The sequence below is a fragment of the Penicillium angulare genome (assembly GCF_028827245.1).
Source record: "Penicillium angulare strain IBT 27051 chromosome Unknown utg000011l_segment0_segment0, whole genome shotgun sequence".
Lineage (NCBI taxonomy): Eukaryota > Fungi > Ascomycota > Eurotiomycetes > Eurotiales > Aspergillaceae > Penicillium > Penicillium angulare.
The window spans coordinates 651,852-664,394 of NW_026623170.1; the positions used below are offsets into that span (position 1 = coordinate 651,852).

Consider the following 12,543-nt stretch of genomic DNA (forward strand, 5'->3'; position numbering starts at 1 on the left):
ACCATGAAAATCTAGAACATATAAATTTAGATACAGCGACCTCCAGGGCTTGGGACCAAGGCTTTGGTAGTCTATGTGAACAATGAACTTCCAAGGAATCATCTAGTCCAATTCTCAATCTATTCATAGGTAATGACGACATACTCTTTGTCGTATTCATTAGCCTGTCATTAGTATCGCGAAATATAGCTAGGATCCGCAAAACCCCTTGCTTTCACTGATAGATTATTCTAGAAATGCCACCCACAATTTTTTTCACTTGACGCATCCACTAGTCAGGCACCAGGTTGGGATTGGCTCCACCAGCGAGAAAATAGTTTGCGCCTTGTGTGTGTCCAGGGCTAAAAGAGGATCGGTCGCCGGGGCCACTCAGTGGTGGGTGCTTCAGGGAAAATCAAAACAAGCAGACTTTGTATGGAGGGGCAGAGGACCCATAATAATAACAAAGAAGGTCAGCACAAAAAAGACTGGAGATGGTGTCATGTAGACAGGTGATGGGATAGGGTTAATATTGCTGAGAACACATTGAATATGAGTGTAATATAGTATTAGTAGATATCATTGATAACCTTGAAATATACCATTTAAAATGATCTAGACAAAGTTGATGAATCAACTCGAGGGGCAAAAAGTCCCAATTCGACACCTCAGGCATAAGTCACGTGTGGCACAGTCATCATCCAGCAATCAGCCAATCAGCGTGCGTCTCCCTGATGGACTTCATCCCTCATTCTGTCTTTGTCGTCGATTTATTCTATCAACATAAAAAAAAAAAGTCCCTCGCTCCAAACTCCCCATCCTAATATTTTCGGGAGCCTTTTTTTCTACCTGAACTCGTTTATAACGGCCGCGTTCTGAAAGACACATTTGCCTCTCTGTGTCTCCTTGCGGAAAGATCTGGTGCATGCCTCGTCATATCCACAAAAACACCCCGTCCTTTCTCAACACCTGCCAACCTTTCCTCTCCCTTCACCACACGCCCACGTTTACTGGTGGTCTGTGACTCGTTTGCTCGTGATTTTCTGCCTCGACTGTCGGGCATCAGGAGCGCTTAATATCTTCCTTTCCACCTTTTTCTTTTTTTCTCTCTCTCTCTGCTTCTCTACCCCCACATTTTCCTGCCCACCATGGATGCTCGTCAGGTGCTGCAGAGCACCTTGTCGCCTGGTACGTGATTCTATCTGAGACTATTTGAACCTGCGGCTGCTTGCGGGCACTGCAGGGGAAATTAATTTTTAAAAGGAGGAGACCAGCTGACCCTTTCCTCCCCCAAAATAGATGCGTCAGAGCGTTCCAACGCTGAACAGCAGCTGGCTCACGCCGCGGAGGTCGACTTTGTAAGTGATGATCCCATTTTCTGTACAGCCCTTGTGATATTCGAAAAATTACTGCGATGGAGTCACGGAGAAGGCTCGAGTACACCGGTAACCGACTTGCCCGCTAACGCTCTTTTGTTTTTCTCTTTCTTTCCTAGGCTGTCTACCTCGTTACCCTAGGCCAAGAACTAGCCAACGATACCACCCCTGCCCATATCCGTGTTGCTGCCGGTATCGCCCTTAAGAACGCTTTCACTTTCCGAGACCAGGCCAAGCTGCGTGAAGTGCAGTTACGATGGGCCACACAAATCCCCCAAGAGACCAAGGGTCAGGTCAAGGAGCTTGCGCTCAAGACCCTGCACTCCGATACTCGAGCCGGAAGTGCCGCCGCCACATTGATCGTTTCGATTGCCTCCATCGAGCTGCCTCGAGGCGAGTGGCCCGATTTAATGAACATCCTCGTACAGAACGTTGCCAGCGGCAGCGACAACCTTAAGCAGTCATCCCTCGCCACCATTGGTTTTATCTGTGAATCTCAAGATGCCGATCTTCGCCAGAGCCTGACCGCACACTCCAATGCCATCTTGACTGCTGTTGTGCAGGGTGCTCGTCGTGAGGAACCCAATATGGATGTCCGTTATGCTGCTATTGCTGCCCTCAGTGATGCTGTTGACTTCGTTCGTACCAACATGGACAACGAGGGTGAGCGAAACTACATTATGCAGGTCGTCTGCGAGGCTACACAGGCCGAGGAGGTCCGTGTGCAGGCTGCTGCTTTCGGCTGCTTGAACCGAATTATGGGCGCCTACTACGAGAAGATGCGCTTCTACATGGAGAAGGCTCTGTTTGGCCTTAGCATCATGGGAATGAAGAGCGAGGAAGAGGAGGTTTCCAAGCTTGCCATCGAGTTCTGGTGCACTGTTTGCGAGGAGGAGAGCGCTATTGAAGATGATAATGCCGAGGTATGTACTCCAAACGACGGAGCCATTTCAATTTAGACGTCTTGCTAACCTTCGATTTTTTCTTCTAGGCCCAACAAGAAGGCGGCGAGGCTCGTCCATTCTTCGGCTTCGCTCGCGTTGCGACTCGCGAGGTTGTCCCAGTTTTGCTGCAGACTATGTGCCGCCAGGACGAGGATGCCACTGACGATGAGTACAATGTTTCGCGCGCCGCTTACCAGGCTCTTCAGCTCTACGCTCAGTGCGTTCAGGGTGATGTTATCCAGCCTGTCGTGTCTTTCGTTGAGGAGAATATCCGCAACGAGGACTGGCACCGTCGTGATGCCGCCGTCGCTGCATTCGGTGCTATCATGGATGGCCCCGAGCCCCATGTTCTGGAGCCTCTGATCAAGCAAGCTCTGCAAGTTCTGATCGGTATGATGGAGGACAGCTCTATCCAGGTCCGCGACTCCACTGCCTATGCTTTGGGTCGCGTTTGCGAGTGCTGCCCTGAGGTTCTGGACCCCGATGTTCATCTGCAGCCTTTGATCTCTTCCCTCTTCAACGGCCTTGCTAGCAGCCCCAAGATTGCCAGCTCTTGCTGCTGGGCTCTGATGAACGTCGCTGACCGCTTTGCCGGCGACGGTGGTTCTCAGACCAACCCTCTCTCCAAGCACTTCGAGGAGAGCGTCCGCTCTCTTCTTACCGTCACTGAGCGCCAGGATGCTGATAACCAGCTGCGTACCGCTGGATACGAAGTTCTGAACTCCTTCGTCATGAACTCTGCTCACGACAGCTTGCCCATGGTTGCCAATCTCTCCGAAGTTATTCTTCAACGCCTCCAGCAGACTATTCCTATGCTGCAGCAGGTTGTCAGCACCGAGGACCGTATCCTCCTCGAAGAGATGCAGACTAGCCTGACCAGTGTTATCTTGGCCATTGTCCAACGATTTGAAGTCGACATTAAGCCCCAGGCTGACCGTATCATGTCTATTCTGATCCAGGTCCTGCAAAGTGTTGGTGCCAAGTCTAGTGTTCCCGATGTTGTCTTCGCCACTGTTGGCGCTATTGCCAGCGCTCTTGAGGATGACTTCATTCAGTACATGGAATCTTTTTCTCCTTTCCTGTACAACGCACTGGGCAACCAAGAAGAGGCCGGTCTGTGCTCCATGGCCATTGGTCTTGTCAGTGACATTGCTCGTGCCTTGAACGACAAGGTTCAGCCATACTGCGACAGCTTCATGAACCTGTTGCTGGGCATTCTCCGTACCTCCACCAACCAGCTCAAGCCAGCTATCTTGGAGACCTTCGGTGACATTGCTCAGGCTATCGGCACTGCTTTCGACACCTACCTCAGCGTTGTCGGTGGTGTCCTCCAGCAGGCCTCCTCGGTCACCACTAGCTCTGATCTGCCATACGATATGGTGGACTACATTGTCTCGCTGCGCGAGGGTATCATGGATGCCTGGGGTGGTATCCTGCTCTCCTACAAGGGTACACCTCAGATCACCCAGCTCCAGCCCTTCGTCGAGTCCATCTTCCAATTGCTTCACATTATCTCCCAAGAGGGTAACCGAAGCGAGGGATTGATGCGCTCTTCCATGGGTGTTCTTGGCGATCTTTCTGATGCCTTCCCTAACGGCGAGCTGGCTGCCTTCTTCCGTAACGAGTGGGTCACCACTCTTGTCCGCGAGACTCGCTCTACCCGCCAGTACAGCTCTCGTACCATTGAGACTGCCCGCTGGACCCGTGAGCAGGTCAAGCGCCAAATCAACATGAGCACCGGAATGGCTGCTTAAGCATGTTTAAGCTTTCATCCGACTGCTTACTGAACTTCCACTGGCCATGCCTTTTGTTCCAGCGATGCTCCAATCGCGTGGAACAGACCTCCAAGGCTTTGGTCATGAACCGTTTACGGGTGCTATGACTTCCCGGTCCTTTGCATCCACCCTTCGTCCAGCGCAACCTGGACTCCGCTCCAATGGATGGTGAGGTTTCGTTTTATCGTTGCTTCTGAGCAGCTCTAAACAAGTTGTTGTTTCTATTCAATTCACCACCCTCTCCCACGAGCTTCGAGATTCCCACTTTCTTCATTCACAATTCCACCCCATTACCCGGTCTTCCATGTACCCCCAATTCCCTTTGATGACATTTACACATGAACCCCGCCTCACCTCCATTCCCCTCATGCCTTGTGTTTTGAGTTCTTCTTGATAAAAACCACTTTATCTCTTACCTTCCCACTTCTACGTCGTTTTTCTAATTAGACAAGACCCCTTCGCATCCTATAGCATTTCCCAGCCCCTTCATGTAGCCCAAGACCTCATGTATCCTCCCTTTCCCCAAATTATCAACCTCATGTATCCCCAATTATGTAACCCTGAACCCATACCTTCCCACCCTGAGAAAAGAATTGTTCCATCAAAAGCTGTTCCACTTTACCTACTATTACCTCCTCGTATGCTCCGACCTTCCTCCCTGACGCCCATTCCCATGCCCATGCTGTTGCACTGGACTATATCTGTCAAATCTGTATAAACATATCAATTGGCCTGATGATGAATGCTAGGATTGAATGCTGCCGAATGCGTGCCCGGAGAGGCGTAGAGAGTCTGGGCCATTAAGTACCTTGGATCGAGATAGACCTCTGGGGACTTTAGATTCTTATGACCAAAGCATTCCTAGAGCTTTGTAGGAGTTGAATGTAAATATTGTCTGAGCCATGTGCCTTTTGCTCACGAATCATCGCACTCTTCTGTTTTGCCCTGGTTATCACAATCATCCGTAACCATAATCATCTAGTCAACTGGAGCTGATAGCTCACACCTAAATCCCAAGGCATCGGCTAACCAGTTTAGGAAAGCATGGAAGCGACATAATCTATCATCACGTGACCTGGTCAGCAAAGGTCCGATAAGGGCTACCGTGGATCCTAACCCTAGGACCCGCACAGTCAGCAGAACCCAAACTTCACCCGTCGAACTTTTCACTCCCGACACGCCAACCAACCGACGGATCAGTCAATTCGAGGTATGTACGCCCTCATCGCCCTCGTTTCTCACCAGCCTTACAGCTAGTCTGGGAGAGCAATCATTCTGTCTGCACCTGTCTCACGACTCAACTCGATAATTTGAAAAATTCTGATGTGAATTTCAATTTCAATCTTGGGCACCGCGTTTCAGGAGGTCGTGCAGAATGATACGCATCTCCCATCCGGCACGGGCTGAAGAACTCCTTTTATAGGAAGGGGCACTCTTTACGCTCGAGGACTAGTTGATGGCTGACTTTACCGGTTCTTCGGTTTAAGTAGATACCTCTTATCCCTTCATAACCGATTTGAGAATCTCGATTCCCTACCGCCAAAATGGTCAAGACTTCCGTCCTCAACGATGCGCTTAACGCCATGAACAACGCCGAGAAGGCTGGCAAGCGCCAGGTTCTCATCCGTCCTTCCTCCAAAGTCATCGTCAAGTTCCTCACTGTTATGCAGAAGCACGGTACGTCGGGAGAAGACTTTTTTTTTGCTTTTCTTTTTCTTGTCTTTTGTCTTCTGTGTTTGTGTGTGTGTGGTAGTTTTGGGGTGGTGGTCGGGCTGATAACTAGGCGGATTGTTTCAAATAACCCACGACGTTTGCCTTTTAAGTGTCCGATAGATTATACTGCGAGGATCTTACATGTTTCCAGGCGCTATTTCTGTTTTTGGCGACTTTTAAATCTTTGCAACATACTGATATCTTTTCTTTCAGGCTACATTGGCGAGTTCGAGGAGGTCGATGACCACCGCTCCGGCAAGATTGTCATCCAGCTGAACGGCCGGTAAGTTTCACTCGAAGATACCTCTTTAATCAATCTCAATACTAACAATCCCCTTCAGTCTCAACAAGTGTGGTGTTATCAACCCCCGCTACCCCGTCCAGCTCCGTGACCTCGAGAAGTGGGCTACCCAGCTCCTTCCTTCTCGTCAGTTCGGTTACGTCGTCCTGACCACCTCCGCTGGTATTATGGACCACGAGGAGGCTCGCCGCAAGCACGTTGCCGGTAAGCTCCTCGGTTTCTTCTACTAGATGGAGTCGTTTTAGAAACGAAATAAAAAGAAAAGTTATTCTTTTGACTGGACTCGCATGATACTTGGGCTGGACCCTGGGAATGTAATCTAGTAGCGGATAATACCCCGTCTGTGATGGCTTGCAGAGTACAATGGTTCATATTCAAATGCCAGGTGCTTCTGGTCTATAAAGATATATTGTGTCACTGTAGAAAGATTATATAAGATCGACCAGCTTGATATAAATCTCGCGTTTCATCTGTAGTATTTATGCAACATCTCTGATCAAATGTTTCGGACCGAGGCCCATATTCACCGCCCCCTTTCTGCCCCTGATATACAATCTTCCCCGCAAGCAATTGATAACTGACATATCTCGCTGTGCTCATCATGCCTCTGGATACGATCTATCTCACTCGCCATGGGGTACGTATTCTTTATAGATTTTTTATTCCTTGAAGCCACCGATTAAGTGAACTAATTACCCCCAGCACCGTCTCAATTGGACAATCGATCTCCGAACCGGCACCTACAAATCGCAGTTCCCAACGCCAACAGGAAATCCGGCGGACCCGGCGCTGACATCGTACGGCATACGTCAGTCGCACGAACTTGGGAGACATATCAATAGTGCGGGGTTTCATCCGAAGCCTTTTCGGGTGTACTCTAGCCCGTTCTATCGGTGCTTGCAGACGATTCAGCCATCTGTGGAGGAATTGAAGAAGAATCATGCTTCAATTGGTTTAGATGACCAGTCCAATCATACTGAGAAGGGGCATATAGACCCAGCTTCAAACTATGATGTGCGCATAGAGAATGGTCTCGGGTTAGTCTCGCTCCACACCCCCTCCACACCATCAATACAAAACACACCCCAAAAAACCCAATCTCAAAGAATACTAACAACGATGTATGTAATAGAGAATGGTTCGGCCCAACAACATTCTTCAAACACCCACCCCACCCAACCGTCGAAGAAATGCACCAGCACTTCCCCTCCCTCGTCCCTTCATCCACCCAAAGAACCTATACCCCCATCCTCCACCCATCCCGCCGCGGAGAAACAATCCTAGAACTCCATAACCGCGTCGCAACAGCCCTAGCCGGTATAATCACCGACGTAGACGCCGAGATAACAGCTCTAGAAGCTGAAATCCCACCCGAGCACCGAACAAGCAAATCAGTCCTAATCTGCGCCCATGCCGCATCACTTATTGCAATGGGCCGAGTATTAACTGGTAAAATGCCCGATGATTCGTCCGAGGAAGACTTTTTTGTATTCACGGCTAGCATGAGTACGTTTCGGCGACGGGGGACTAAAAAGGATATTGTTGAGTCGGGGGGTGTGTTGGCTGAGGAGACGAAGCTTTTGAGAGCGGAGGGTGTCCCTATGTGGATTGGGGATGGAGTTGGGGGTGGGTGGGATTGTTTGAAGAATGGGGATTCTAGTTTTTTGAGTGGAGGGGCTGAGCGTGGATGGTAAGTTTGACATTCTCTTTTTTATGACTGATGGGGTGCATTGTTTGGTTGGTACTAATTTCGATGTTGTTTAGGCATTTCAATGGAGAGGAGTCGTTCGATACTGGACCTATGGCACCACCGTCGGAGCCACCTACTGGCGCTTCACTCGGAACTAAGCTTTAAGCTTATTTTGTTATCATTCCGTACTTGGTTCTTTTGGCTTTGGCTTTTGTTTTGCATATAGAGTTATATATATGCAAGTTTGTCTTGCATTGGGTTTTCACAAGCCCCATTTCGTTATTTTCATGAGTATCATGATGAAATGCTATTCATGACAAAGGTCCAATGGAAATTTCCAATCTATCAGAGATATCTAGGCACATTAAACGAATTTCCCCTTGTAAACACCACTGCTGAATTTTCTATTACTATTACAAACTCCCAGCGATCGCGGGACCCATCTCGCGCCTTTCAATGACATCTCCGAGGATACCCGCTATGTGGGTCTATCAATTCGACCCATCATGTCATAGTATTCAGGAAGAGAGAGAAAAAAGTTAAACAGCTCGAAAAAAACTCATCGCTGATACGCTAATTTTAAATCAATCTCGCGGCAGGTTCACTTGAGAAAAAAGAAACTATTGGTCCTGAATCAAAGCGACCCAGTATAATACGCTGGCCCAAGCGCAGCAGCACCGGAATCGGCATTTAACGAACTTGATTAAATCATCAGCTTATGGCAAATTGACTCATTAGCTACAACTAAAACCACGAACTTCGCTCAAAACCGGACACCCTGGATTGAAAAATATTCCTCTACTCAATCAAAAACACTACCCAGAGTAGGTAGGGAGACCACAAAATGGCAACAATCACTCAAACACAACCTAGCACAGCAATTGAGCTCCCAAATCTAGATCCACAAGGCGAACGGCAACGAAACGTTCCCAACGCTGTGGACGCCACTCAAGATGAGATTATGCAGCAGTCTCTCATTGCTGACTCCCAAGTCCCCGATGGCGGATACGGATGGGTCGTTATTTTCGCCTGCGCAGTCGTGACTTGGTGGTTTGTCGGATCATCCTATACTTGGGGTGTTATGCAAGCTGCTCTCGTTGATAAAATGGGCTACTCGTCTTCTACACTTGCGTTTGTGGGTTCTTTATGTCCAGCTTGTATTTCTTTACTTGCTGTGCCGAATGCGACTATTATTCGGAAGATTGGGCCGCGGCCTACGGCGCTGCTGGGTATTTTTTTACTTGGGTTGGGGAACATTCTTTCTGGGTTTGCGACACATAGTGTTGCGGGTTTGTTTATGACTTTTGGGTTTGTTGGGGGTCTTGGTACGAGTTTGTGTTTTATGGTATGTTTATTGTTGTATATCACATGTGCAGTGTTGTGTTGTGTTGATATTGATGGTTGCTCAGGTTGTTTCTGTTACGCCGGCACAATACTTCAAGACTAAGCGGGGTATTGCGAATGGAATCGTCTATGCAGGGGGTGGTCTTGGTGGAACAGTGATAAGTTTCATTCTGAATTCGCTATTAGAGAGCGTGGGAATTGCATGGACTTTCCGAATCATGGGATTCCTGATTATCGCAACAGGGCTACCAGCCGCATTCCTAATCAAGGAACGAGTACCAGTTCGACCAACAAAGATGCTAGAATGGTACGTTCCATCTACAACCTACCGCCACTGCAACAGATAAGCTAACAAGTCCTAGGAGCCTCTTCCGTGATGTCCGCTTCACACTCCTCTGGCTAACAGGTGCAATTGGAACATTCCCTCTTTTCGTTCCGGCCTTCTTCCTCCCCCTCTACACAAACTCACTTGGACTCTCCTCCAGCGCCGGAGCAGGTCTAGTAGCAGCCTGGAACTTCTCCTCCGCAATCGGGCGTCTATCATGCGGATTCGCGTGTGATAAGCTCGGCTCGCTAAACACTCTCTTCCTCTCGCTGCTACTTAGTGCGTTGAGTCTGTTTGTACTGTGGCCTATTTCTAACTCCATTGGACCTTTGGTTGCATTTGTGATTATTAATGGATCTGCTAATGGCGGATTCTTCTCTACCATGCCTACTGTTGTGGGGAATGTCTTTGGTTCTGCGCGGGTATCTGTTGCTGTTGGGATGATTGTTAGTGGGTGGCTTGGAGGGTATCTAATGGTGAGTTTATGCACTTACTTCAAATTGCTTGAGGATATTGAGTGGGATATCATGATTTGGTTATTAACAGTGTTTTTAGGGTGCTCCTATTGCCGGTTATATTCTCAATGCCTCCGGAGGAGAGTCGAGTGGTGCGGGTGCTTATCGACCTGCTATTTTCTATGCTGGATCTATGGCGACGGTGGCGACTGTTTTGGCCGGTTTGGTGCGTATCAAGGTTGATCGGAGACTCAAGAAGACGGTTTAGATGTGTTGCTGTGAAAAATACCGTGGCCCTTTCGACTATTAATGAGGGAAATATGTGTAGATGGTGAACAAAAGTATCTACAGTCATGTTATGAATTTGAAAATTATCTAGAGTCCTTGAGCATTGCAAATATTGTAGTAATATGTACGGGGGACTATAGCGGCCAGCTGGAAAAAGCCTCTTTGGCCCTATATAACACTACCGCTTAGTACACCACTATCTGCACTGGAAGCGCTATATAGATGAAAGAACGACTAGAAAGACGAGTAGAAGGACGAGTAGAAAGACGAACCAAAAAACAAATACTTAACCCTCTTTTATCTTCCAATTAGAAAGGTTGTTCAAGTTTGAAAATGAATCATATTGATGATACTATGATATCTCACATGAAACGCTGATTATGGAGAACACAGTGCTAAACTTCAAAGATTGATGCAACATTCGTCGATTTTCGTTGAAAGAAAAGTGCCATGACATAATTGGGCATTCGATAACTCTAAGGCAGAGTAGCTCGAGGTTGGTTTTCAGCGGCCACCTGAGGTCGAGCATGAGATTGCTCCTGGACCTGACCCTGCTCCTGCTCCTGTTGACCTCCGGGTGCATTTTGGCCCTCTGACTGCTGAACATTCTGCTCATCCGACTGCCGACGCTCTTCTTCTACCCGCCGCTGCTCAGCTTCGGCCTCAGCAGTACTGCGAGCTTGGACTTGACGTTCGCCAATTCCTGGAACCAAGCTGGCAAGAAGAAGAACTATTGAGCGCTCAGCACGCCAAATGTAGTCCATAACATCGCCTATGACGGCCCGAGGACGAGGCTGCTCAGTAGGCTCATCAACAACCGCAAGTCGTTCAAGATGGCGTTGCATTGGATTGACCAGCAACCTAAGCGCCTGGTGGGGGAGCTCAGAGTCCGACAAAAGAGAGATGAGGACCGCGGCAGTAACAAAGATAATGCGAGTCCAGGTGCCAGATTCACTGATCATGTAAATGAAGAAATAAAGGCGGACGAATAGCCAGATGCGACGAATATGTCCCCCGGCACCACCGTTTGCTGCCTCATTCTGACGACGCTGTTGATTGATGACTGCTTGGTGCACGACGTTTTGAACGTGAGCTTCATTTGGTCGGGCTTCTCCTCCTCCTCCGGGCGCAACATTTGGCCCAGTGAAGGGTACGGTACGGGTAGGATCCAACGGCGGAAGTGCGGAATGACCCACGCTCAAAGCTGGCGCTGTAGTCCCTAGCGATACCACAAGACTCTGGTTTCCTTCCGGCGATCTGGCAAGATACACGCGAGGGAATTCGCTCGTAATATTTGATTGACCATTCAAGGAAGTAGACAGAGACAGAATGCCGCGTGACCAGTTCTCATGGCGTTCAAAAAGGAGAGAGATGCGTCCATCCAGAAATTCAAGCTCCCTGTTCAAGACTACCGGACTCACAGACGGAGGGTTGCGTCGGGCGTCGTGAATGATTTCGGATTGAAGTAGGCGTAGATTAGCTAGAGTCTCAGCCGACGGGATAAAATGTCTATCCATCTGCTGGTGGACCTCTTCAACCTGTAGACGAAAGATTTGAAGCTGGTGGTCCATATCACCTGTCGAAGATCCTAAGGGAGTTTCTGAGCCAGTTTGACACGGTCTACAGGAGTGAATACGAGAACCGTCTGTGGTCCCCGCATTGAGCCCCGTCGAAGTTGACGAGCTGGATTCTGAACGAAGGTTGCTAAACCGGTTCGTGAAAGAGTGTACAGGGCCAAAGTTTTGGAAAGTGTCTGGGGTCGTGTTGACAACTGTCGGTGTTGGTGAATTGCCACGAAAGAAGGTGCCCGCTCTACCAGAGAAAGGAGATGGCCGTGCGCCTTCAGGCGGCGCACCGAATGAGCTAGTACTGCCGAAAAGTCCTTCTCGGGGGGCAGATGTCATCCGAGAGCCTTCCCCGCTGCCAATTGCCGAATCCAAGTTTGAATTAGGGACGGGACCAAAAAGTCCCTGTCCACGAGGAAGTTCATTCGTCTGACTGTGAGTTTGACCGGTGGAGTGAGCTTGCTCGGCCATGTTATTTGGATTTCCAAAAGGACGAGATAAAGGGTCAGTCCAGTCTGCCACAGCAGGTGCAGATGTAGCCACAGGTGCAGCGGATGGAGGTAGGATGAGATGCATCGTGTACTCATCTCCCTATGTTCGATTTAGATCAGATGGGATGGGATGGATATAGGAATAAATAACTGTACTTACATCGAGGGGGGCGAGTACTTGTGCAAGGGTTGAGGAGTCAGCTGTCAAATTGAAGTTCCTACCCCGGAAAATCAATCTCTGTTCTGCAGGTAATGGATGCGTTGGGATAGCTGTTTGAATGCGTGATCTGAGACTCC

At 48.9% G+C, this 12,543-nt stretch overlaps 5 protein-coding genes across 5 annotated transcripts; 4 read left to right on the forward strand and 1 right to left on the reverse strand.

Moving 5' to 3' along the window:
• Positions 1-1,127: 1,127 nt before the first annotated feature.
• Positions 1,128-4,053, forward strand: N7478_012405 (karyopherin beta; the record flags this gene model as incomplete). The annotated part of the gene is made up of 4 exons (XM_056928619.1): positions 1,128-1,167; positions 1,279-1,337; positions 1,475-2,278; positions 2,347-4,053. 4 exons carry the CDS (start codon positions 1,128-1,130, stop codon positions 4,051-4,053), a joined length of 2,610 nt encoding a protein of 869 aa, XP_056773177.1.
• Positions 4,054-5,618: 1,565 nt separating this feature from the next.
• Positions 5,619-6,318, forward strand: N7478_012406 (40S ribosomal protein uS8; the record flags this gene model as incomplete). Its single annotated transcript, XM_056928620.1, has 3 exons — positions 5,619-5,751; positions 6,001-6,070; positions 6,129-6,318. 3 exons carry the CDS (start codon positions 5,619-5,621, stop codon positions 6,316-6,318), a joined length of 393 nt encoding a protein of 130 aa, XP_056773178.1.
• A 371-nt stretch (positions 6,319-6,689) lies between these two features.
• N7478_012407 (uncharacterized protein) lies at positions 6,690-7,943 on the forward strand (the record flags this gene model as incomplete). Its single annotated transcript, XM_056928621.1, has 4 exons — positions 6,690-6,725; positions 6,791-7,125; positions 7,221-7,778; positions 7,853-7,943. 4 exons carry the CDS (start codon positions 6,690-6,692, stop codon positions 7,941-7,943), a joined length of 1,020 nt encoding a protein of 339 aa, XP_056773179.1.
• Positions 7,944-8,622: 679 nt separating this feature from the next.
• Positions 8,623-10,170, forward strand: N7478_012408 (uncharacterized protein; the record flags this gene model as incomplete). The annotated part of the gene is made up of 4 exons (XM_056928622.1): positions 8,623-9,123; positions 9,155-9,429; positions 9,485-9,923; positions 10,003-10,170. 4 exons carry the CDS (start codon positions 8,623-8,625, stop codon positions 10,168-10,170), a joined length of 1,383 nt encoding a protein of 460 aa, XP_056773180.1.
• Positions 10,171-10,666: 496 nt separating this feature from the next.
• N7478_012409 (uncharacterized protein) lies at positions 10,667-12,331 on the reverse strand (the record flags this gene model as incomplete). Its single annotated transcript, XM_056928623.1, has 1 exon — positions 10,667-12,331. The coding sequence occupies one exon, from the start codon at positions 12,329-12,331 to the stop codon at positions 10,667-10,669; it is 1,665 nt and encodes a 554-aa protein (XP_056773181.1).
• Between the last annotated feature and the right edge of the window lie 212 nt (positions 12,332-12,543).